Below are 22,542 nucleotides of genomic sequence, written 5' to 3' on the forward strand. Positions count from 1 at the left end.
TTGCTCATCACAGCCTTCGTTTCCAGCGGAAAGACCCAAGATGCCGCGGCTGCTTTCTCGCGGATGCCACAGCACGACGTTGTCTCGTGGAATGCGGTTCTCTCGGCTTACACCCGATCGGGAAGAACCCCAATGGCTCGCCAACTTTTCGATTCCATGCCACAGAGGAGCGTTGTGTCGTGGACAACGATGATCACAGCATATACCGAGTCTAGGCATCTTGCCAATGCAAAGGGTTCCTTCTACAAGATGCCTCAGCATAACAAGGTTACGTTTTGCGTAATGTTGCAAGCTCTCACGCAACACGCTGGGTCTAGTCAAGCTAAAGTCTTGTTTGATGGCATGCAAGAACGAGATAATACAATCTGGAACACCGTTCTCAACGCATATGCCTTGGAAGAAAGCCTTGAGCTTGCGGAAGAGATCCTTGCAAAGATGCCTCTACAGTGTAAGTTTTCATGGACAATTATGCTCTTGGCATATGCCCGCGCCAGCTTACTCGACAAAGCGAAACAACTGTTTGATGTCATGGCCGAGAGAGACGTGGTTTCATGGAACGCATTGATTCAGGCAAGTGCCGAGAGTGGGCTTCTGGAGAAAGTTGTGATACTCTTTGATCGGGTGCCGCAATGCAACATGTCGTCATGCAACTCGACGCTCGTAGCTTACGTCCAGTGCGGGTATCTTGATCAAGCACACAAACTCTTCGCGAGGATCCCCGATAGAGATTTAGCGTCCTGGAGCATCATGATCCTCGGGTGTGCTGGAAACCGGCAGGAGCGACTGGCACTGGAGCACTTCGGTGAGATGCTGCTCGAGGGGATCAAGTGCGACGAGATCACGATGCTGGGGGTCTTGTCAGCGTGCAATCACTTGGGCCTAATCCAGGAAGGAGTGAGCTACTTTGTGATGATGGTGGCAGAGCTCGGGATTGATCCGTTCGTGGAGCACTTCAGCAGCCTAGTGGATCTTCTCGCGAGAGTGGGGCAGCTGAGAGAAGCTCACGACTTGCTGAGAAACATGCCGTTCGTGCCGGATCCAGCGGCGTGCTGCTCCATGCTGGGCGCTTGCAGGACTCACGGTGATGTGGAGCTGGGAGCTTACACGGCTGCAAACGAGGAGTTTGGGATCGAGCCACACCATCCATCGCCATATCTCTTCCTCTCGAGCATGAAGCACTGAGATAGATTCCACAAGCTTAGTAACTGGGATAACAAATTTAGTACCTTAAACCTTAAACGTAAGAAAATCGAAGCTCTTGGCTCCAGGGAGTTGATACTTTGAAGTGCAACATCACACAAGTCTGCCAACTCTTGGAAGTGAAGCCTGGCTCCAAGTACGAGTGGAAGTATTACACGACAAAAGAAGAGTTCTCACCTGTACAACTATCTTGTACGAGGTTCTTCTTTGCCATGTATTGTTTTGATGATATCCTGGACTTGGAGAAAGCCAAACCATTCTTTTCCTTTGATCGAGAAATCTAGCTCCATATCCAGGGCAGCTTCTTTAATACACCGCAGCAGCATTGGTGAATGCCAAGTTCTTGGAGACCTGGATGGAAGCGAAGGTATGGAGAGGAGCTGTGGATGCAACACGGCAGTGTCGAGAGCCTTTGTGTCTCTTCTCAAGTGGTGCATACAAGAGAATAATTTACACAAGTTCGTTGCGTGCACAGTTTTGTTTCCGCGAGGCATCCTAGCTGCGCTGAAGACCAGTTCGTGGGAAACACGATACTACAGGCATATGATCTAGCACATAAGGTGTTTGTGGGCATTTGGAACAAAGATCTATTCTCGTGGCCGCAGCTTCTGTGCAGAATGGACAGTTTGCTGAGGCGTTATTGTTGTTTACACGGATCGAGTAAAGTAACTTGCATCACTGTTGCTTTTTTCTGCTTGTTCTTGCTTGCTTTGGTGAGAAAGATGTTCCAAAAGAAATTGCCACTCACAGACTGATCGAAGAGAGTGAGCTTGCTTCCAACGAACCCTTGTGCCACTTGCTCCTGAACACCGAGCTTGGGAGACTAGAGGGTGTTTGGGAAATTTTTGAAAAGATGGCAAGCAAGAACGTGATCTCTTGGATGTCCATTGTCTCGATTACTTCTGGAAGATCTTTCTCACTAGAGCAAGCAAGAACGAAGCAGAGAAATCAATAGTGATGCAAGTCATCAGAGATGTCTTTACTCGATCCAGCTCCATCCGTGTCAACAGCAACAACGCCTCGACAAAATGCTTATTCTGCGCAGAAGCTACGACCACAAGAAGAGATCTCTATTCCAGATGCCTGCAAACTGATCAAGTTTGCCTGTAGTATCGTGTTTCGCACAAACTGGTATTCAGCGCAGCCGGGATGCCTTGCGGAAACAAAGCTGTGCACGCGGCAAATTTGTGCTAAATTATTCTCTTGTATGCACCATTTGAGAAGATACACAAAGGCTCTTGACATTAATGTGTTGACATCCACGGTTCGCAAGAGATCTCCATACCTTCGCTTCCATCCAGGGCTCCAAGAACTTGGCATTCATAGATGTTGCTGCCGTGTGTCGAATCCACTGCAAACTCATCTAGCAGGATCTATGTATCTCATGACCAAGGAGCAAGCTCTAAACCCCTTGTAAAGTAGCGACAACTTCTCAGTGAATCCAGGTGCCAGGAATTGCTACATTGACCATGTGATGAGGAGAATAGCTTTGTAGTCAACCCGATCCAGGAGGTTGTACGGCACATTGTTGACCACGGCTAAATAAGAATATTCTTAAAGGGATTTAGGATCAATATAAAAGGGTTTATTCTGCAAAACATTTCTAGGGTTACATGGCAATAGCTTTTGGACAGTTGGTTGCAAAACTTGAGGCTGAAAGGAAGATTGAAGTTATGTGGGATGTTGGTTGTTACTGTAATGCTATCTCACGAAAATTAGTGGAAGAACTCAATATCACAGTGGATATAAATTGGCAAGTTAAGGATTTTAAATTCACAGTACAGGGTTGTAAATTCAAAGAAACTTTCACTGCATTACCACTTGTTTCACATAGCAGTGATATAATATTGGGTTCACCATGGATACATCAACATTGCCTACAATTAAATTGCAATGATAGTAAAAGTACAATAACATTTGAGATAGATGGTATTGTATATTGTCTTATTGGTGACAATAACTTATCTCGGCCAAGAAGGTTTAGAAGGATAAATCAACATATATGTAATACGTTTTATGATCTGTATTACCCTGGGAGAATCAATGACTACGAAATCAAAATCGTAATAGATAATGGTTGTGACACATCAGCTATATCACTTGATCTTGTCAAGAAACTTGGACTCCCTACAATTCACAGTCACAAGTATTTTGGAATCAGGCCAATTGCAGCTGATCAATTGGAGGAGGTTATGGAGTTGAGAATTTAGCTTATAACTTGGGAAAGTTTTTTGAAAGAAGAACATTTGATGTTCTTAAAGACTCCTCTGATAGTATATTTCTTGGGAAAGATTGGCTTGACAAGCACTCAGCAATTATTGACTTTAGAAATCACAATGTTACTTTTAAATGCAGTGAATCAGGTTTGTGGTACAGATTTCAATATCCTCATGGTATTTATGAAGTGAGTAAAGATAAATTCAAGGAAGAGATGAATAGCTTGTGTTGGTGCTCCAACACTATAGAAGATCAAGCTGCAGTAAAACTTTCTAATCCCTATACCTGGAGAATGCCATCTTTTGGAGTCCTCCTGCAATGGTTTAGGTTGAGATGACCAAGGATGACAGACAGATAAACCCTATAATAAAAATAATGTGATATATATAAGTCTATAGATTTGCTTAGAGAGAGTGATCTTGGACGCCATCCAAGTCAGGTTGATCTGCCATCAGCAATGGAATCCAACCGCCCGTTTCTAACGGCTCAGGTCAAGTCAAGCGTAGTCAAACTTCTTCAAAGCTCAAGGAAGAAATATAGCTACGTGACACCTGTCATATTCTAATTCCTCCCAGAAATTGTTGATCTTGAGCTTTTCGCTTTTTTCGTTTGTTCTTTGTTGAGTAATGTCTTTGTTAAAAAAACGGTCATTGAATAAAAAAGATTGATCGGAGCATCGTCCTTGCAAAGTGAACTTTTGTGCTCCATCAAGATCTCTGCATCAAAATCAAGAGATGCAGTTTACACCTCATGCACTGGAATACAAAGAGAAAGAGAGTGATGAAAACGAAAACGAAGAAAAGACCATGTTTGAATACCTTGTGTAGGACGGTCTTCCACGACGAAGTTATCACGTCCCCCTTGGAGCCCATGAAACCTGTGTAGCTTCCCAAGCCAACCGCGGTTTCCACACCGCAAGCAGCGTCTCGCTCCGCAAACCTCCGCTTTCGAGGCCACTAATCCATGGGCCTTCCGTGCTTGTCCAGGCTTTCACCGGACATGATTCTCTTGTTCCATTCTTCGTCTCGGCTCACACCCAAGCCGGGGACTGGAGATGACTCTGTCGCTCTTCGCGGGAATGCAGCTGGATGGCGTCACTGCACACAGATGGAGTGCCTGCTCGAGCATTCCAGCTCCAGTGCGGTCGTGAGCACTGCATCCTCTTCCAGACCACCACTCTTTAGAAGTTCCTGGTAGAGGAGCTTGCCTTGCACTGGAGTGACATGTATGCCAGCTGCGGAGGCCTGGAAACCGCCGACAGGGACATGGTTTTCAAGGGCGACGTCTCGTGGACTGCGATGATCGCTGGATATGTGCGCAAAGAAAGCCGTGGAGCTCTTCTGGGAGGTGCTGGCACACGGCATGATCCCCGGGGCCGTGACGTTTCTCCACTTGTTCTCGGCAGCTTCATGGAGGAGTCGCGGTCGTACCTTTACACGATGCTTGAGGACTACAAGCTGGTGCCGGAGCTGGATCACCAGGTCTGTGATTGATCGGCTTGCTGGGACGGCTCGACAGGGCCGATGAGCTGCTCCAAACCGGGCCTGGAGGACGCTGCTTTCGGCTTGCAAGACGCACACAACAAACAAGGATCGAGCGGACCAAGCGGCAAAGAAGAATAACAGCGAGCTCGATCCGGGATGTGCTCCCATCCTCTCCAACTTAAACACCGATGCCGGGGAATGAAAAGGTGGAAGAAGCAACAGCCGCAGGGCCAGCTCCTCGCTGCTATGATCCTCCAAGCCAGGAAACACGTAGCGAGCGCAGGAGTATACAAGTTGTGGCGAGAGGAAGGGAGTTGGGATCACGGAGACCAGCAAGCTCGGCCATCGTGGGGTGACGACGATCGAATAGTTCCACGCAAGACAAAGGTAGAGCTCGATTGCTGGAACGATTGCTACAGGCTGAGGCAGTGGGCTCTGAGGAACAAGAGCTCCTCCTCATCTCACTACTCGCTGGTGAGCCAGGAGAGCTACTTGAGATCCAACGCCAAGAAGGAGATGGAATTTTCTATGACAAAAAAGAGTCCTCCAAGGAGGAGCTCCAAGAACAGGATTTCTTACGAGCCAGAATGTAGCATTATAGAACTTTAAAAACCTTGCAAGAAATCTTGTGAAGATCACAGAAGAAAAACATAGCGAAGAACTTTACATAGAACAAAGTGGTAATTTAGTGAAGAACTTACTAAGATGCGAAGCTCACGGAAGAGAAATACCTACATCCTATTCCAATTCCTCCCCGAAATTGTTGATCTCGAGCTTTTCTCTTTTCTCGTTTTCGTTCTTTCTCTTCTTTCCTTGTCGAGTATTGTCTCTGTTAGAAAAACGGGCATTGAATGATCGCAGTATGACATCCTTGTAAATGCTTTTTTTGCTAGAATAGTGTAGCCATCCTGCGCAAATGAGTTGAGAAGTGTTGCTCATGACATGGTGTCGTCCTCGCAAAGAAGTTTCGTGCTCCATCAAGATCTCTGCACAACGATCGTCGAGCCTGGATTGATCAGTGCGAATCTCGTTCTATCCTATTGAATAGCTTCTTTGCTTCGAGAAAATCTTCATATGCCGAAATAATCACATTCCACTACACAGTCACTGATCATTCAAGCATCGCTGATCACGGTGACAATGGCATTGAAGCAAACCACGGAGTTTGATAAAAACAAGCCTCGTTTCCCGTTTTGGATTTCCCATAGGGTGTTTTGGATTTTGCCACGTGTAACTGGCGGGGTTTTAGGGCTTAGGCGCATTCCCCGGGAATCTCTCGCGCATCTCGGTGGTGCGGGCGGAGGATGATCCCCAGGTGCGGTGTGGTTGGATCTTTTCTCTTTTCTGGATTTTCCATGGTAATGTTTGTTCCAGCCGTGTGCCTGTCAGCATAGCATCTTGTCTCAACTTGCCGCTGGTATGTACACAAGTGCTTATGTTACTTTGCCTGAATTGTCGTATACGTGTGTTGACTGAATGCTTTTTCTTCCAGAACTTGGAGAGCATATATCCCGCTTTTGCGCCCTGACGATGCAAACTCGAGATCTTTGCCTCAAGCTCAACTGTGGAAATCTGGTGCTGACGCTCCCGCGGCCAAAGCTGCTGTGACTCGGTGGTGCAACACTCATGTTGTTCGCGGCTAGATTGCTCACGCTCGTAGTTTGGCGCGTCTCAACACATTCGGCTGTGTGAGGATCAAGGACCACTTGGGCGTCATGCAAGACATCGTTTACGTATGTCACATCCGGCTGGAGTTCGTATCAGTATGGTCTGGTCAGCATCTTAATCGCCAACGACGACGGATGTGCTTGATGTTTCAAGCTCTGTCACGAGAGAAGAAGGCCTTCCCAGCCTCCGGCTCCTTCCAATGAATCGTCTCCAAGCGCTGCTGGAGTCGCAGCAAAAGAGGACAAGACATCATGAACCAGTTTTCAATCACAAAGCCAGTAATCTTTCTTTCGCTTTGATATTCTTCTACTTGAAAGGCTTTTGGACACAGGAGCGGAGAGGCTTCGACGTCTTCGAGTTTAAGAAGCAGGTTCTTCAAGTTTAGCTGCGACATGGATGAAGTTTATGAGAGCTGCACGGAATGACAGGACAATATCAGTGGAGCAGGGGGCGGCAAGAAGAAGGAAACGGCGGACCGCCAGCGAAATCTATCTATGACACGAGCGTAAGAAGTGTGTTAGTCATTGTATTCTAGTTTTTGATTTGATAGAGCTGTGATTTTGCCCAGGCAGCGCCCCCTCCTCGCGGGACAGGTCCTCCCGTGAGTTTCCTCCACCATCCTTTACAGGACTCGGAGCTCTTTACAGGAGTTCCACAAGGATATTTGCGTACTTAGTGCTTCTCTCGACGCTCACCGGAATCGATGCTTTATAGCGTGGGAAAAGGGATGAGCGCACAAAGAACAGGACTGTCCCTCCCCGCGAGCTGCTGCCTGAGCAATCCATTCCCGGAAACTTGACCGAGACGCCATCGTCAACATGAAGCGTGGCTCAAAGCAAAGCTTGCGTTCGTTCCGTGATCAGCTGGAAAAAAACTGAGCATCAGCACCAGCACCAGCACCAGTAGCACGAACACCAGCACCAGTTCCGACACCAGCAGCACCTCCAGCACCAACAACGACAACACCACCAACCAGGTATGGCGACAGTTTTTTGATGTCTTCTCAGCCGAATTCTTATTCAGGAAACCAAGGAGGAGCCAGTTCATACACGTCCTTTGAGACTGGGAAGTGGAAATGCTGGTCAAGGCTATACAGCCGACGAGGTCTGCGCATTTCTTTTTGTTTTCATTTCCAGAAGCTCACCAGCTTTAACTGCAGGTGAAATATTTATTTCTCTTGTTGTTAGATCTATGCAAGAGAACAGCGCCGCTTGCTCATCCGTTCCCAAAGTTCCCCGTTGGAGCAAGCAACCCGAGCTTTAGACTACATTACATTGATGGACAGTTCTCGGAGGTCCCCGAGATTGTCGAAGCTTCTCTTGGCCGACACATGCAGGTACTAGGGGAAGAAAAAAAAAAACAAATGGTTGGTCTCTTACGAGCTCATGGTTGTTTGCAGAATTTGCCTCGTCCTCGTGGAGCCGATGCTGCGGGATTCCTCATCGCGGAAGAATGGAACAAGAGAATCATGTCCGGTGGACCTTGGTCCGAGAGACTGGAAAGCCTGGACAAGCACGAAAGGCCCATGGATTTGTGGCCTCGAAAGCGGAGGTTTGCAGAGCGAGACGCTGCTTGCGGTGTGGAAACCGCGGTTGGCTTGGGAAGCTACGCAGGTTTCATGGGCTCCAGGCGGGACGTAGTGATCTTATTAGACTAGAGTTTACTTTTATCCAGATTAAGGTCAAAATAAAGCATTTGATTAGGTTTGAAAAAAAAAAGGTATATTCTTTTCTTTCCCTGGCTGGGCGGGAAAGCAACGAGAGGAGCGCGATGGTGGAGAAGGAGAACAAGAAAGAGGGCAAGAGGAGAACGCCGAAGGACGGTCCACAGCAGATCAGCTTCACCAAGGAGAAGCGGCAGTCGCTGATCGGGGGATCCCCCAAGCCGGTAGAAGAATTTCACTTTCTTTGCGTTGAATCATTGCTTCTTGTTTTCTTCTTCCAGAAGGATGATCCTCCTCCTCCTCCTCCTCCTCCTCCTCAGCAGCAGCAGCACGATCCAGAGCCGGAGCTGGAGCTGGAGCCGGAGCCAAAGCCGCTGCAGCCGATCAAGTCGAATGCATGCATAATTCTCTAGCTTGTTTCATTGGAGGCCGCCGTGAGGCAACGAGCCGGCATCGCGCTGTGCCAATCGGTGAGTTGTTCCTTCTCCCGGACGATCGATTCCAGCGCGGCCTTGCGGCAGCGAATCGACGATGGGAATGCGGCTCAATCAAGCCCCATGGCGGGAATCGATCATAATCCAGTGCCAGGGCGCGGAAGCGGCGATCGAGGAGCAGGAAAGATCAAGCTGGAGGAGCTCTCCTTCAAGCCAGGGATCGCGGACAAGCCCTCCGGCAGTGGCGAGGTTTAGGCCACTGGCGATCTCGGCCGAGGCACAGGAGCTCCTGGACATCCTCGAGACAGAGATGGAGGAGGTGCGCGAGCGCAAGCTCCGCGACTACTGCGGCAAGCTCAGCACGGACATCGTGGTGGATGTGCTCAACCATGCCAGGGACGTGGAGGCGACGATCCAGTTCTTCGACTGGTGCCACGGCCGCCATGGCTACACGCACACGGCATTTGCCTTTAACCGGCTTCTCGAGTTCTTGGTGAACAAGCGGCAGTACAAGCGCGCGCACCAGATGCTCATCGCCCACAGCAAGCCGAGCTCGTTCCAGGCGAATGCTGTCACGTACTCGACCATCGTCCGCGGCTACTGCGAGGATGGCGAGACGAGGCAGGCAGGCTCTGGCACTCCTGGAACACATGAAGAAGGCGGAAGTTCTAGCCAATACAACATCATTCTCACGCGGCTGTGCAAGCATGGGAAGGAGAAGGAGGCTCACTCCCATCAAATAAGTAGCAGGGATGCAAACCAGTGAGCATCGTGTGAGGAAAGTTTGCAGTTTCTTCTAACGAAGATTTCTGTCAGGTGTCACTTCAACAAGTTCCGCCAGAATTAAACACGGGAAGAATGACTTGGCAAACAGTGAGCTTCCGTTTGATTCATTTTGACTGTTTTTGCTAATCTTTCCGTGTTTTGGTCGTGGGAAGTTTCAGCCGTCGAGAAGCTTCGACTATAGCTTCTTTTGCGTTTTTTACTACTCTGATGCTATGACAAAGAAGAACTCCGTTTTGCAAGGTCCTAGAATGACATCTGCAACAGATCTCTGGCACTCAGGGATTGATAAATGGCTGCACGAGATCATGGTATTGTCCCTTCTCGCCCCTCGATTTCAGCTCACTGGATTTTTTAAATTTTTTTTTCAGGAGCTTTCAGGAATGCTTCCATTTGAGCACTGACAGCTGCGATCTCGAACAGAGCTTTGCACCAGCAGGATCGGGAAAGGAAGTTGGGTTTCAAACCTTTGAGGATCATGGTCTAGGAGCTGAGACAACAGCATAAACAAGTAGCTCTGGTGAGTTTCGTTTGAAAAAATTTCCGATATTTCACAGGTATCCAAGCTGGCTTTTTTTTCTCTATTCGTTTTGTTAATCAGGCTGTATGGAAGGAGTGGGTTTCGTGGTGTGTAGAGTTCGGCGTTGACGCACCCTACGAGATTGGCGGGTCCAGTTCTCCTCGAACGAGATCTGTACTTCCACAGGCTGAGGTTTTGCCTTCTCAAACAGAATCACCTCTTGTTTTTCTGATCTCTCATTCCAGGCTAACTTTCGAGACGCTTCGGAAGCTGCGAGGGGGGCCAAGAGTATGCGCGAAAACGAGTGACGGCCCTCGTTTTCGCGCATTCTCTTGGGAATAATGTGTTCAGATATTTTCTGGAATGGTTGAAACAAGAAGTACCGCCCAAACTGTACACCACTTGGATCGACGATCACATTTTCACGTATCATGCTCTAGGTGAGATTGGCGGATTGTGAACTTTCTTAGCAGCAATGCTATCTCTTGCAGGTGCTCCTTTTCTAGGAGCTCCAGATGCTCTGAAAGGCGTTCTTTCTGGGGTGACGGTTGGATTAACCAATTTCAGAGGTTCGTTAAAGCTGTTTTGGGACTTCGCAACGTCATTGACTTTTACTTCGTTTTGATAGGGTGCAGCTCGAATCATGCTTAGAACTTTCAGTTCCGGTTTGTGGATGTTGCCGTTTTCTGACGACAAATCACTGTCTCAAAGGAATACGACCAAAACGAAAGGCTTAGTTGCTCCAGACTTCGCTGAGCTTCTCTGGCTCACCAGCGAGTAGTGAGACGAGGAGGAGCTCTTGTTCCTCAGAGCTCGCTGCCTCAGCTTGTAGTAATCGTCCCAACAATCGAGCTCCACCCTTGTCTTGCGTTCTATCATCATCACCGCGCGACAGCCGAGCTTGCTGGTCTCCGTGATCCCAACTCCCTCCCTCTCGCCACAACTTGTGTAGTCCTAAGCTCACTACGTGTTTCCTGGCTTGGAGGATCATAGCAACGAGGAGCTGGCCCTGCAGCTGTTGCTTCTTCCGCCTTTGCATTCCCCAGCATCGGCGTTTAAGTTGGAGAGGATGAGAGCGACATCCCGGATCGAGCTTGCTGTTATTCTTCTTTGCCGCTCGGTCCGCTCGATCCTTCTTGTTGTGCGTCTTGCAAGCCGAAAGCAGCGTCCTCCAGGCCCGGTTTGGATCAGCTCATCGGCCCTGTTGAGCCGTCCCAGCAAGCCGATCAATCACAGACCTGGTGATCCAGCTCCTGCACCAGCTTGTAGTCCTCGAGCATCATATAAAGGTACCACCGCGACTCCGACGAGAACAAGTGGACAAACGTCACGGCCCCCGGGGCTCAAGCCGTTTGCCAGCATCTCCCAGAAGAGCTCCACGGCTTTCTAGATCGTTGCGCACATATCCAGCGATCATCGCAGTCCACGTGACTTCGTCCTTGAAAACCATGTCCCAGAACAACCTCTCGGCAGTTTCCAGGCCTCCGTAGCTGGCGTACACGTCGAGCAATGCGGTCGTGAGCACTGCATCGTCTTCCAGGCCACCGCTCTCCAGAAGTTCCTGGTAGAGGAGCTTGCCTTGCACTGGTGCAGGAATGATCGAGCAGGCAGTGAGAGCACTCGATCTGTGTGCAGCAGGGCGAACACTGGAGGCGGCTGCGAAGGATTGCCGCGAATTTGTGCTAGATTATTCTCCTGTACGCACCCTTTGAGAAGATACACAGAGGCTCTCGACACTGATGTGTTGACATCCACGGTTCGCGAGAGATCTCCATACCTTCGCTTCCATCCAGGGCTCCAAGAACTTGGCATTCACAGATGCTGCTGCCGTGTGTCGAATCTGCTGCAAACTCATCTAGCAGGATCTATGTATCTTATGACCAAGGAGCAAGCTCTAAACCCCTTGTAAAGTAGCGACAACTTCTCAGTGAATCCAGGTGCCAGGAATTGCTACATTGACCATGTGACGAGGAGAATAGCTTTGTAGTCAACCCGATCCAGACCACGGCTAAATAAGGATATTCTTAAAGGGATTTCTTTTAAATAGGATCAATATAAAAGGGTTTATTCTGCAAAACATTTCTAGGGTTACATGGCAATAGCTTTTGGACAGTTGGTTGGAAAACTTGAGGCTGAAAGGAAGATTGAAGTTATGTGGGATGTTGGTTGTTACTGTAATGCTATCTCACGAAAATTAGTGGAAGAACTCAATATCACAGTGGATATAAATTGGCAAGTTAAGGATTTTAAATTTACAATACAGGGTTGTGAATTCAAAGAAACTTTCACTGCATTACCACTTGTTTCACATAGCAGCGATATAATGCTGGGTTCACCATGGATACATCAACATTGCCTACAATTAAATTGCAATGATAGTAAAAGTACAATAACATTTGAGATAGATGGTATTGTATATTGTCTTACTGGTGACAATAACTTATCTCGGTCAAAAAGGTTTAGAAGGATAAATCAACATATATGTAATATGTTTTATGATCTGTATTACCCTGGCAGAATCAATGACTACGAAATCAAAATCGTAATAGATAATGGTTGTGACGCATCAGCTATATCACTTGATCTTGTCAAGAAACTTGGACTCCCTACAGTTCACAGTCACAAGTATTTTGGAATCAGGCCAATTGCAGCTGATCAATTGGAGGAAGGTTATGGAGTTGAGAATTTAGCTTATAACTTGGGAAAGTTTTTTGAAAGAAGAACATTTGATGTTCTTAAAGACTCCTCTGATAGTATATTTCTTGGGAAAGATTGGCTTGACAAGCACTCAGCAACTATTGACTTTAGAAATCACAATGTTACTTTTAAATGCAGTGAATCAGGTTTGTGGTACAGATTTCAATATCCTCATGGTATTTATGAAGTGAGTAAAGATAAATTCAAGGAAGAGATGAATAGCTTGTGTTGGTGCTCCAACACTATAGAAGATCAAGCTGCAGTAAAACTTTCTAATCCTTATACCTGGAGAATGCCATCTTTTGGAGTCCTCCTGCAATGGTTTAGGTTGAGATGACCAAGGATGACAGACAGATAAACCCTATAATAAAAATAATGTGATATATATAAGTCTATAGATTTGCTTAGAGAGAGTGATCTTGGACGCCATCCAAGTCAGGTTGATCTGCCATCAGCAATGGAATCCAACCGCCCGTTTCTACGGCTCAGGTCAAGTCAAGCGTAGTCAAACTTCTTCAAAGCTCAAGGAAGAAATATAGCTACGTGACACCTGTCATATTCCAATTCCTCCCAGAAATTGTTGATCTTGAGCTTTTCGCTTTTTTCGTTTGTTCTTTGTTGAGTAATGTCTTTGTTAAAAAAACGGTCATTGAATCAAAAAGATTGATCGGAGCATCGTCCTCGCAAAGTGAACTTTCGTGCTCCATCAAGATCTCTGCATCAAAATCAAGAGATGCAGTCTACACCTCATGCACTGGAATACAAAGAGAAAGAGAGTGATGAAACGAAAACGAAGAAAAGACCATGTTTGAATACCTTGTGTAGGACGGTCTTCCACGACGAAGTTATCACGTCCCCCCTGGAGCCCATGAAACCTGTGTAGCTTCCCAAGCCAACCGCGGTTTCCACACCGCAAGCAGCGTCTCGCTCCGCAAACCTCCGCTTTCGAGGCCACTAATCCATGGGCCTTCCGTGCTTGTCCAGGCTTTCATGATTCTCTTGTTCCATTCTTCGTCTCGGCTCACACCCAAGCCGGGGACTGGAGATGACTCTGTCGCTCTTCGCGGGAATGCAGCTGGATGGCGTCACTGCACACAGATGGAGTGCCTGCTCGAGCATTCCAGCTCCAGTGCAAGGCAAGCTCCTCTACCAGGAACTTCTAAAGAGTGGTGGTCTGGAAGACGATGCAGTGCTCACGACCGCCCTGGTCGACATGTACGCCAGCTGCGGAGGCCTGGAAACCGCCGACAGGGACATGGTTTTCAAGGGCGACGTCGCGTGGACTGCGATGATCGCTGGATATGTGCGCAAAGAAAGCCGTGGAGCTCTTCTGGGAGATGCTGGCACACGGCATGAGCCCCGGGGCCGTGACGTTTGTCCACTTGTTCTCGGCAGCTTCATGGAGGAGTCGCGGTAGTACCTTTACACGATGCTTGAGGACTACAAGCTGGTGGAGCTGGATCACCAGGTCTGTGATTGATCAGCTTGCTGGGACGGTTCGACAGGGCCGATGAGCTGCTCCAAACCGGGCCTGGAGGACGCTGCTTTCGGCTTGCAAGACGCACACAACAAACAAGGATCGAGCGGACCAAGCGGCAAAGAAGAATAACAGCGAGCTCGATCCGGGATGTGCTCCCATCCTCTCCAACTTAAACACCGATGCCGGGGAATGAAAAGGTGGAAGAAGCAACAGCCGCAGGGCCAGCTCCTCGCTGCTATGATCCTCCAAGCCAGGAAACACGTAGCGAGCGCAGGAGTATACAAGTTGTGGCGAGAGGAAGGGAGTTGGGATCACGGAGACCAGCAAGCTCGGCCATCGTGGGGTGACGACGATCGAATAGTTCCACGCAAGACAAAGGTAGAGCTCGATTGCTGGAACGATTGCTACAGGCTGAGGCAGTGGGCTCTGAGGAACAAGAGCTCCTCCTCATCTCACTACTCGCTGGTGAGCCAGGAGAGCTACTTGAGATCCAACGCCAAGAAGGAGATGGAATTTTCTATGACAAAAAAGAGTCCTCCAAGGAGGAGCTCCAAGAACAGGATTTCTTACGAGCCAGAATGTAGCATTATAGAACTTTAAAAACCTTGCAAGAAATCTTGTGAAGATGACAGAAGAAAAACATAGCGAAGAACTTTACATAGAACAAAGTGGTAATTTAGTGAAGAACTTACTGAGATGCGAAGCTCACGGAAGAAAACTACCTACATCCTATTCCAATTCCTCCCCGAAATTGTTGATCTCGATCTTTTCTCTTTTCTCGTTTTCGTTCTTTCTCTTCTTTCCTTGTCGAGTATTGTCTCTGTTAGAAAAACGGTCATTGAATGATCACATCCTTGTAAATGCTTCTTTTGCTAGAATAGTGTAGCCATGCTGCGCAAATGAGTTGAGAAGTGTTGCTCATGACATGGTGTCGTCCTCGCAAAGAAGTTTCGTGCTCCATCAAGATCTCTGCATAACGATCGTCGAGTCTGGATTGATCAGTGAGAATCTCGTTCCATCCTATCGAATAGCTTCTTTGCTATCTTCATATGCCGAAATAATCACATTCCACTACACAGTCACTGATCATTCAAGCATCGCTGATCACGGTGACAATGGCATTGAAGCAAACCACGGAATTCGATCAAAAACAAGCCTCGTTTCCCGTTTTGGGTCCCGCGCATGGATTTCCCATACATGTCGTCATGGGTGTTTTGGATTTTGCCACGTGTAACTGGCGGGGTTTTAGGGCTTAGGCGCATTCCCCGGGAATCTCTCGCGCATCCCTGCGCCTCGGTGGCGCCGGCGGAGGAGCTAAATGGATGCTGCCCCGGCAGCGGCTCCTCCAGCCACTGGCGACAAGGGCAGCGATGGCGAGGAGGAGAATCCAGCTGCAGCCGATGGCGATGACGAGAGCAGCACAATCCTCCAGCGGCGGAGGGATTTCAAATCTTTCAGGCAAGAACAGTGCGATCAGTGGCAGGGAATGCGATTGCTGACACGCGATGGACGCTTGAAATTTCGCAGCATTGGCGCCGCTTGGTGTGGGAAAACGAACATAATCGCCTGCGCCACGGAGACTTGTGCGAGAGATCCAGGGTATGGATGGTTTCTCTCTCGAGATGAAAATTCTGGTTTCCTAGTTCTCGGCAGAAGCCTACGTTCTGGATTCCAGTCCATCTCGTCGATCCTGAGAGGCCCACAGAGCACGCAATCTTCAACGTGGTTGCTGGTGAGTGAATTTTATTCTTCCAAGAATCTACTTTTTCTCTCTTTTTTTTTCTCTTGTGCTGTGCTCTAGACACTCCTTGTGATTCCATCGCCTTCATCGAGTGGTCTCCTCCCAGCTGCGAGCGTGCGCTTTTAGTGGTGAATTCTCGTAACCATCCAAAGTATGTCTTTTTTTCTCTTTCTTTCCTTCTGTTTATACATTGTTCCTCAGGGCCCCTTGAATGTGGCACGGGCATTTAATTGCTGGAATTGTGAGCACGAATGGAGGCAAGATCAAGCAGTTGTCACGAAATGGATCACTCCACAGTATTCGGTGAGCTCAGAGTTATCCTTTCTCGGCTTAGCTTTAAACTATGTTTTCAGTACCAATGGACGGAACTTCACCACTGTTTGAGGAAAGATTCCTAGCACGTCAAGCTACAATCTCTGGTGATCAAAGTTTACATTCGAAAGTTCGTCCGTCTCGCGCTAACCTTCGCTAACTTGCAGCTAAATGGCCGAATTTTCTTTGTGCTTGCATCGTTTTATCGTCGGGTGTGGTGCAACTCCGATGGCGGCGGTCGCCTCTCAAAGACTCCTCTACGCCAGTTTGGTACTCGTCAAGCAGAGGTGTTTTAGGAGCTGGGCCGAGTGGAATCTATGCTGCAGATGTTATCGTCAACGACGCTGGCTCCTTGATAGTTGCAGGAGTGCCTATCGGTAATCCTTCTACAATTGTCATCTGGGAGATCACTCCAGGCGTATTTAATGGTCAGCAGCTGATGAAGCTTGGTGCGTCGCCTCTACCATTTACTGCTCCTTCATGGCCGGGGATGGCATCGTTGGCAGCGTATCTTCTCAGTTGGCAGGAGCTTCGCGAGAAGGACCTTCCTGACAAGGAAGGTCCTTTGCTGCAGTGCTCGCCAATTTCAAACTTGTCCGCCTACGTGAGTCCGGAGGCGTCCACTGGATCGAATGTAGCAGCTTGGGGAACCGGAGTGGCAGCAGTGGCATTCGATCCGGAAAAGCAAGGGACGGCGCTTCTTGTTGTGATAGTTGAAGGTTTGGTCGTCAATATTATCGTTCTTTGCTCATTCTTTTTCTCTCTGTCTCTACAGGACAATATATGTCCCCAAAACATCCTGATGGAGGGCCTTCTATGACCGGATGGAAGTTTCAAAGGTGGGAAAGTTCACGGCAACAAGTGGCCATACACTCTGTTTTTGAGGCAGGAGCTGCGAATTACGGTGCTATGTCGCATCCTATGGCTACAACATGGAAAACAGTCGTGAACAAGAGCTTTCCTCAGACAAAGCTGGCCATGTCGTATAATAAACGAGGGCGGGACGCTTCGAGCAGCATGGATACAGGTGACGCTGCGGCCGAGGAACAGGAAACAGAGCCTTTACCCGTCGTCAAGTGTATCGCAAAAGTTCGCTTCAGCGGTCACGGGGGAGAAGTTGCGGTGGCACTCTTAGGTGGCGAAGTTCACTTGTTCTCTGGCCCTGGGCTGGTTCCGGTCGAGAACTTCTGCGTCCAAGTCGGGCTTTTGGTTGCATCTCCAGCTCTATCTGCTTCCGGTTGCTGCCTCTCATGTGCCTGGCATGACACAGACTCCGACACCAGCTTCTTGAAGATTGTTCGTGTTCGATCCCTTTCATCATCTGGGCCTACAACTGCGCCCCTGGAACGCCAGATAGCCGACAGGTAAGTTCCTTCTTTGGGTGAAGTAGATGCTCAACCATTTGATGAAACAGATTTTGGTGGAGCTTGGTAACTCAACTTGATTGGTGGGACGCTATTGCGTACTCTCAAAGCGCTGCTGACGAAGGCCTAGGTAGTTTTTCATGTCTCGATCATCTCCCGCGCGTGCTAATTCATGCCTTTTATGTTTGTCAGTTTCTCTAGGGGCAATTGCAGCGGTTCTAGATTCATTCTTTGCCAAATGCAGGTCATCGTCAGCATTACGGTCTGGATCACATTAAGTGTAGGATGTTAGAGGGGGCAGATGCTGCTGAAGTAAGAGTACTTGTCCTTGATCAGGCCAGATTTTTCTTGCAAGTCCTAGGCAAAGGCATAGAAGCAGCACTCGTTAATCCTTCGACGCTTATTCTCGACCCTTGGCAAGCACCCAGCGAAACTCCGACAGGTCTTGGCGGTGAAGCCATGCTTGTTGATCCAGCTCTCGTTCATCAAATTCAGGTTCGTTTCGACACTTGCAACAACACTGTCATTGAAACGCTCTCGTGCAGTCTTACGTCGACGTGATTTTGGATCTAGCGTCTCACTTTTTGACCCGATTGCGGAGATACGCAAGCTTTTGCCGAACTCTTGCTGCTGTCAAAGCACCAAGCTCAAACGGTCCTCCCGCAGGATCTCAGCCTCCAGCGCCAGCACCAGCACCAGCACCAGCACCAGTAGCACCAGCACCAGCACCAGTTCCGACACCAGCAGCACCTCCAGCACCAACAACGACAACACCACCACCGCTGCCGCCACCAGGTATGGCGAAAGTTTTTTGATATCTTCTCAACCGAATTCTTATTCAGGAAACCAACCTGGTGGCGCCAGCAGCAATGGTGGAAACGCTCAAGTCCACGCTTGGATACAAGGTGCCGTGGCGAAGATGAGCAACACTGATACCGCCACAGTTGCTCCTGCGGCGCCACCTCTAAGCATGAGCACATCGACGTTTCCTGGCATCCCTGCGGTTCGTCTCATCGGAGACTGCTACTTCCTGCACAAGCTCTGTCAGCTCCTCCTCTTTTGCCTGGTCTTTCGCAAGAGACAACTCCCACGGTACATGGGAAAGTCGGAAGTAGCGCCCGTCAAAGCAGAGGAGTCCGCCAACAATGGACCTCGTCTAATGCCTACTGTAAAAACTGAGGATGGCCAAGTTGCAAAAGCTGCTTTGGTTCAGCCGTCCAAGGAGGAGCCAGTTCATACACGTCCTTTAAGACTGGGAAGTGGAAATGCTGGTCAAGGCTATACAGCCGACGAGGTCTGCGCATTTGTTTTTGTTTTCATTTCCAGAAGCTCACGAGCTTTAACTGCAGGTGAAATATTTATTTCTCGTGTTGTTAGATCTATGCAAGAGAACAGCGCCGCTTGCTCATCCGTTCCCAAAGTTCCCCGCTGGAGCGAGCAACCCGAGCTTTAGACTACATTACATTGATGGACAGTTCTCGGTGGTCCCCGAGATTGTCGAAGCTTCTCTTGGCCCACACATGCAGGTACCCAAAACAAAAACACAAATGGTTGGTCTCTTACGAGCTCCTGGTTCTTTGCAGAATTTGCCTCGTCCTCGTGGAGCCGATGCTGCGGGACTCCTCATGCGTGAGCTGGAGCTCCATCCGCCCGCGGAAGAATGGAACAAGAGAATCATGTCCGGTGGACCTTGGTCCGAGAGACTGGAAAGCCTGGACAAGCACGAGAGGCCCATGGATTTGTGGCCTCGAAAGCGGAGGTTTGCGGAGCGAGACGCTGCTTGCGGTGTGGAAACCGCGGTTGGCTTGGGAAGCTACACAGGTTTCATGGGCTCCAGGCGGGACGTGATAACTTCGTCGTGGAAGACCGTCCTACACGCAGTCTGGCACAAGGTATTCAAACATGGTCTTTTCTTCGTTTTCGTTTTCATCACTCTCTTTCTCTTTGTATTCCAGTGCATGAGGTGTGGACGGCAAACTGCATCTCTTGTCCCGTGGTCCCCGAATTCACAGGCCAGTGCTGTGCCTTCAAATTCTCGCGAGGCATGGTGGACTGGAAGATGGGCGTATTCGTGTCCGATGTGTGGTGGTCACTGGGTCCGAGTGGTATGACACAGGTACACACTACACCTTTTATTTTTCCCACCATGAATCGCCCGAGCTTCTCTTCTTTTAGCAGGATCGATCCATCCCATGACCACGGGGCGAGGTCTAAACCAAGAACTCCCCAGGAACAATCCGTGGTCCTCCCCAATCCGGAAGATGGCTTCCGCTGGATGCTCCCGGGGAGCCCATCTGCGAACTTGTAGGGGCAATCCCAGGAGTTGTAAAGTAGCGACGACTTCTCAGTTGGGATGAATCGTGAAGACCATGCGACGAGGGGAACTCGCAGTCTCGTTGATCATAGCATTCACGTGTTGGTCATCCGCCCAATAAACAAGAATAAAGAAACAGGATTAATATAAAAGTTTAAGCTTTTGAACAGTTGATCTAACGCTGAAAGGAAGATTAAAGTTGAGTGAGATTGTGGTTGTTATTATGTCACAAAAATTAACAGAAGAATTCAATATCACATTGGATAAAATTTGTCATGTTAAGGATTTTAAATTTACAAGACACGCCTGTGAATTAAAAGAAACTTTCACTATATTACCACTTGTTTCAAATAACAATATAATGTTAGGGAGAATCAATGACTACGAAATCAAAATCCTAATAGATAATGGTTGTGGAACATTAGCTATATCACTTGATCTTGTCAAGAAACTTGGACTCCCTATAGTTCACAGTCACAAGTATTTTGGAATGAGGCCACTTGCAGCTGATCAATTGGACAAAGGTTCTGGTAACTTATAACTTGGGAAAGTTTTTTGAGAGAAGAACATTTGGTGTTCTTAAAGACTCCTCTGATAGTATATTTCTTGGGAAAGATTGGCTTCACAAGCACTCAGCAGTTATTGACTTTAGAGATCACAATGTTACTTTTAGAGTAAAGATAAATTCAAGGAAAAGATGAATAGCTTGTGTTGGTGCTCCAACACTATAGAAGATCAAGCTGCAGTAAAAATTTCTGATCCTTTTACCTGGAGAATGCCATCTTTTGCAGTCCTCCTGCAATGGTTTAGGTTGAGATATAATAAAATAATGTGATCTTTTGTACATATTGTTCACAGGGCTTCCATCTTTGCATAGAGAGACTGATCTTGGACGCCATGGTGGCGAGTCCATGCACAGCCAGGTCGAGTTGATCTGCCATCAGCAATCGAATTCAACCGCCCGTTTCAAAATTACAAGATTTAACGGCTCATGCCAAGTCAAGCGTAGTCAAACTTCTTCGAAGCTCACGGAAGAAAAGTAGCTACGTGACTACTTCCTCGAAATTGTTGATCTCGAGTTTTTCTCTTTTCTCATTTTTGTTCTTTCTCTTCTTTCCTTAACCAGTATTGTCTTTGTTAGAAAAACGGTCATTAAATCAAAGGGATTGATCGGAGCATTCTGATAAATGTTGCCCATGACACGGCGTCGTCCTCGCAAAGTGAACTTTCGTGCTCCATCAAGATCTCTGCACAACGATCGTCGAGTCTGGATTGATCCTTTTGTTGTGAGAATCATGATCTTGTTCCATCCTATTGAGCTTCTTTGCTTCGAGAAAATCCACGACGGTGACAATGGCATTTAAGCTCCTCCCGATTGCTGTTTTCGTGGATTTTGCCACGTGTAGCATGCGAGGGTTTAGGGCTTACCCGGGAATCTCTCGCGCATCCGGCGGTGTTCTTTTGCTGGTCTTCCAGGTTACATCTTGTTTCATCACCAGAAGCTATATAGCTTGGAATTGCCGCTGGTATGTGTTTTCCCTCACACACACACAAGTGCTTATGTTACTTTGCCTGAATTGGCTACATGTGCTCTTACGCATTTAACTGAATGCTTTTTCTTCCAGAACTTGGAGAGCATATATCCGGCTTTTGTGCTTAACACCGCAGGAACAAGAGCGGAGAGGCTTCGACGTCTCCCATCTCAAGGCACTTTAAGAAGCAGTTTGGCGCGTCTCAACACATTCGGCTGTGTGAGGATCAAGGACCTCTTGGGCGTCATGTAAGACATCCTTCACGTATGTCACATCCAGATGGAGTTCCTATGAGTATAGTCAAGGCCAGGTTCTACAGCAGGTTCAAGTTTAGCTGTGACATGGATGAAGTTTATGAGATGACACAACAATATCAATGGAGCAGAGGGCGGCAAGAAGAAGGAAACGAATGACCGCTAGCGAAATCTATCTACACGAGTGTAAGAAGTGTGTTGCCATTTTATTTTAGTTTTTGATTTGATAGTGCTATGTTTTTGCCCATCCTCCTCGCGGGACAGCTCCTCCCGTGAGTTTCCTCCACCATCCTTCTGCGAGCAAGGACTCCAAGATCCGCGAAGGCGGCTATGGCGTCATGGTGACCCCAATGCGGATGGATGGATTCTTGACCGCGACGACGCTGCTGCTCTCGCTCGGAGTGCCCAGATCTTGTCTAAACCCCTGATACTGGCTCGCCTGGATCCACGAGCGGATGGATGATCGAATCGGTCGTTTTTCTTTATCTCGCACTGGCCACACAGGCGGACAAAGAGTTTCAAGAGTGGAAGTGGAAGCAATATGAGCTTGCTCAAGGCTACTGCGCAGAGAGCTGCGACATAGGTACGGCGATCATCGCCTCGGGCGCGCTCAACGATCGCCTCGAGATTTCCAAGCTCGCCTTCCAGAGGATGCCGCAGACGAACCTCGTCGCGAGGATCGCGATGCTTCGGCCTATTCCCTCCATATATGTACTGTAAATTTTTATTATTATTATTATATCTCCATAAACTTGAAAAGGAATCCCCCGAGAATCCAAAACTATTTTGTCAAGAGGGAAGTAAAAAGATGATACAATATGACGTGTATGTCTCCACCAGGACAGAGATAACAAGAGCGTAGTCTCAAGCACTTGTTCC

At 48.2% G+C, this 22,542-nt stretch overlaps 1 protein-coding gene, 1 long non-coding RNA gene and 1 pseudogene across 2 annotated transcripts; all 3 read left to right on the top strand.

The window, feature by feature from the left end:
- Window positions 1-282: 282 nt before the first annotated feature.
- On the top strand, window positions 283-1,182 carry LOC9630526 (pentatricopeptide repeat-containing protein At4g02750). The gene has a single exon (XM_024666338.1). It carries the CDS (start codon window positions 283-285, stop codon window positions 1,180-1,182), a length of 900 nt encoding a protein of 299 aa, XP_024522106.1.
- An 8,867-nt stretch (window positions 1,183-10,049) lies between these two features.
- Window positions 10,050-10,502, top strand: LOC9630207. Its single transcript, XR_002991197.1, has 3 exons — window positions 10,050-10,161; window positions 10,215-10,409; window positions 10,461-10,502. It is a non-coding gene; the product is annotated as an uncharacterized LOC9630207 (long non-coding RNA).
- A 4,901-nt stretch (window positions 10,503-15,403) lies between these two features.
- On the top strand, window positions 15,404-20,051 carry LOC112343205 (annotated as a pseudogene).
- The last annotated feature ends 2,491 nt before the right edge of the window (window positions 20,052-22,542 follow it).

The sequence above is a fragment of the Selaginella moellendorffii genome, unplaced genomic scaffold, assembly GCF_000143415.4.
Source record: "Selaginella moellendorffii unplaced genomic scaffold, v1.0 SELMOscaffold_139, whole genome shotgun sequence".
Classification (NCBI taxonomy): Eukaryota; Viridiplantae; Streptophyta; class Lycopodiopsida; order Selaginellales; family Selaginellaceae; genus Selaginella; species Selaginella moellendorffii.

What these genes read in the sequence shown, in the direction of transcription:
- LOC9630526 (XM_024666338.1), top strand. Translation starts at nt 283, where the DNA reads ATGTTGCAAGCTCTCACGCAACACGCTGGGTCTAGTCAAGCTAAAGTC.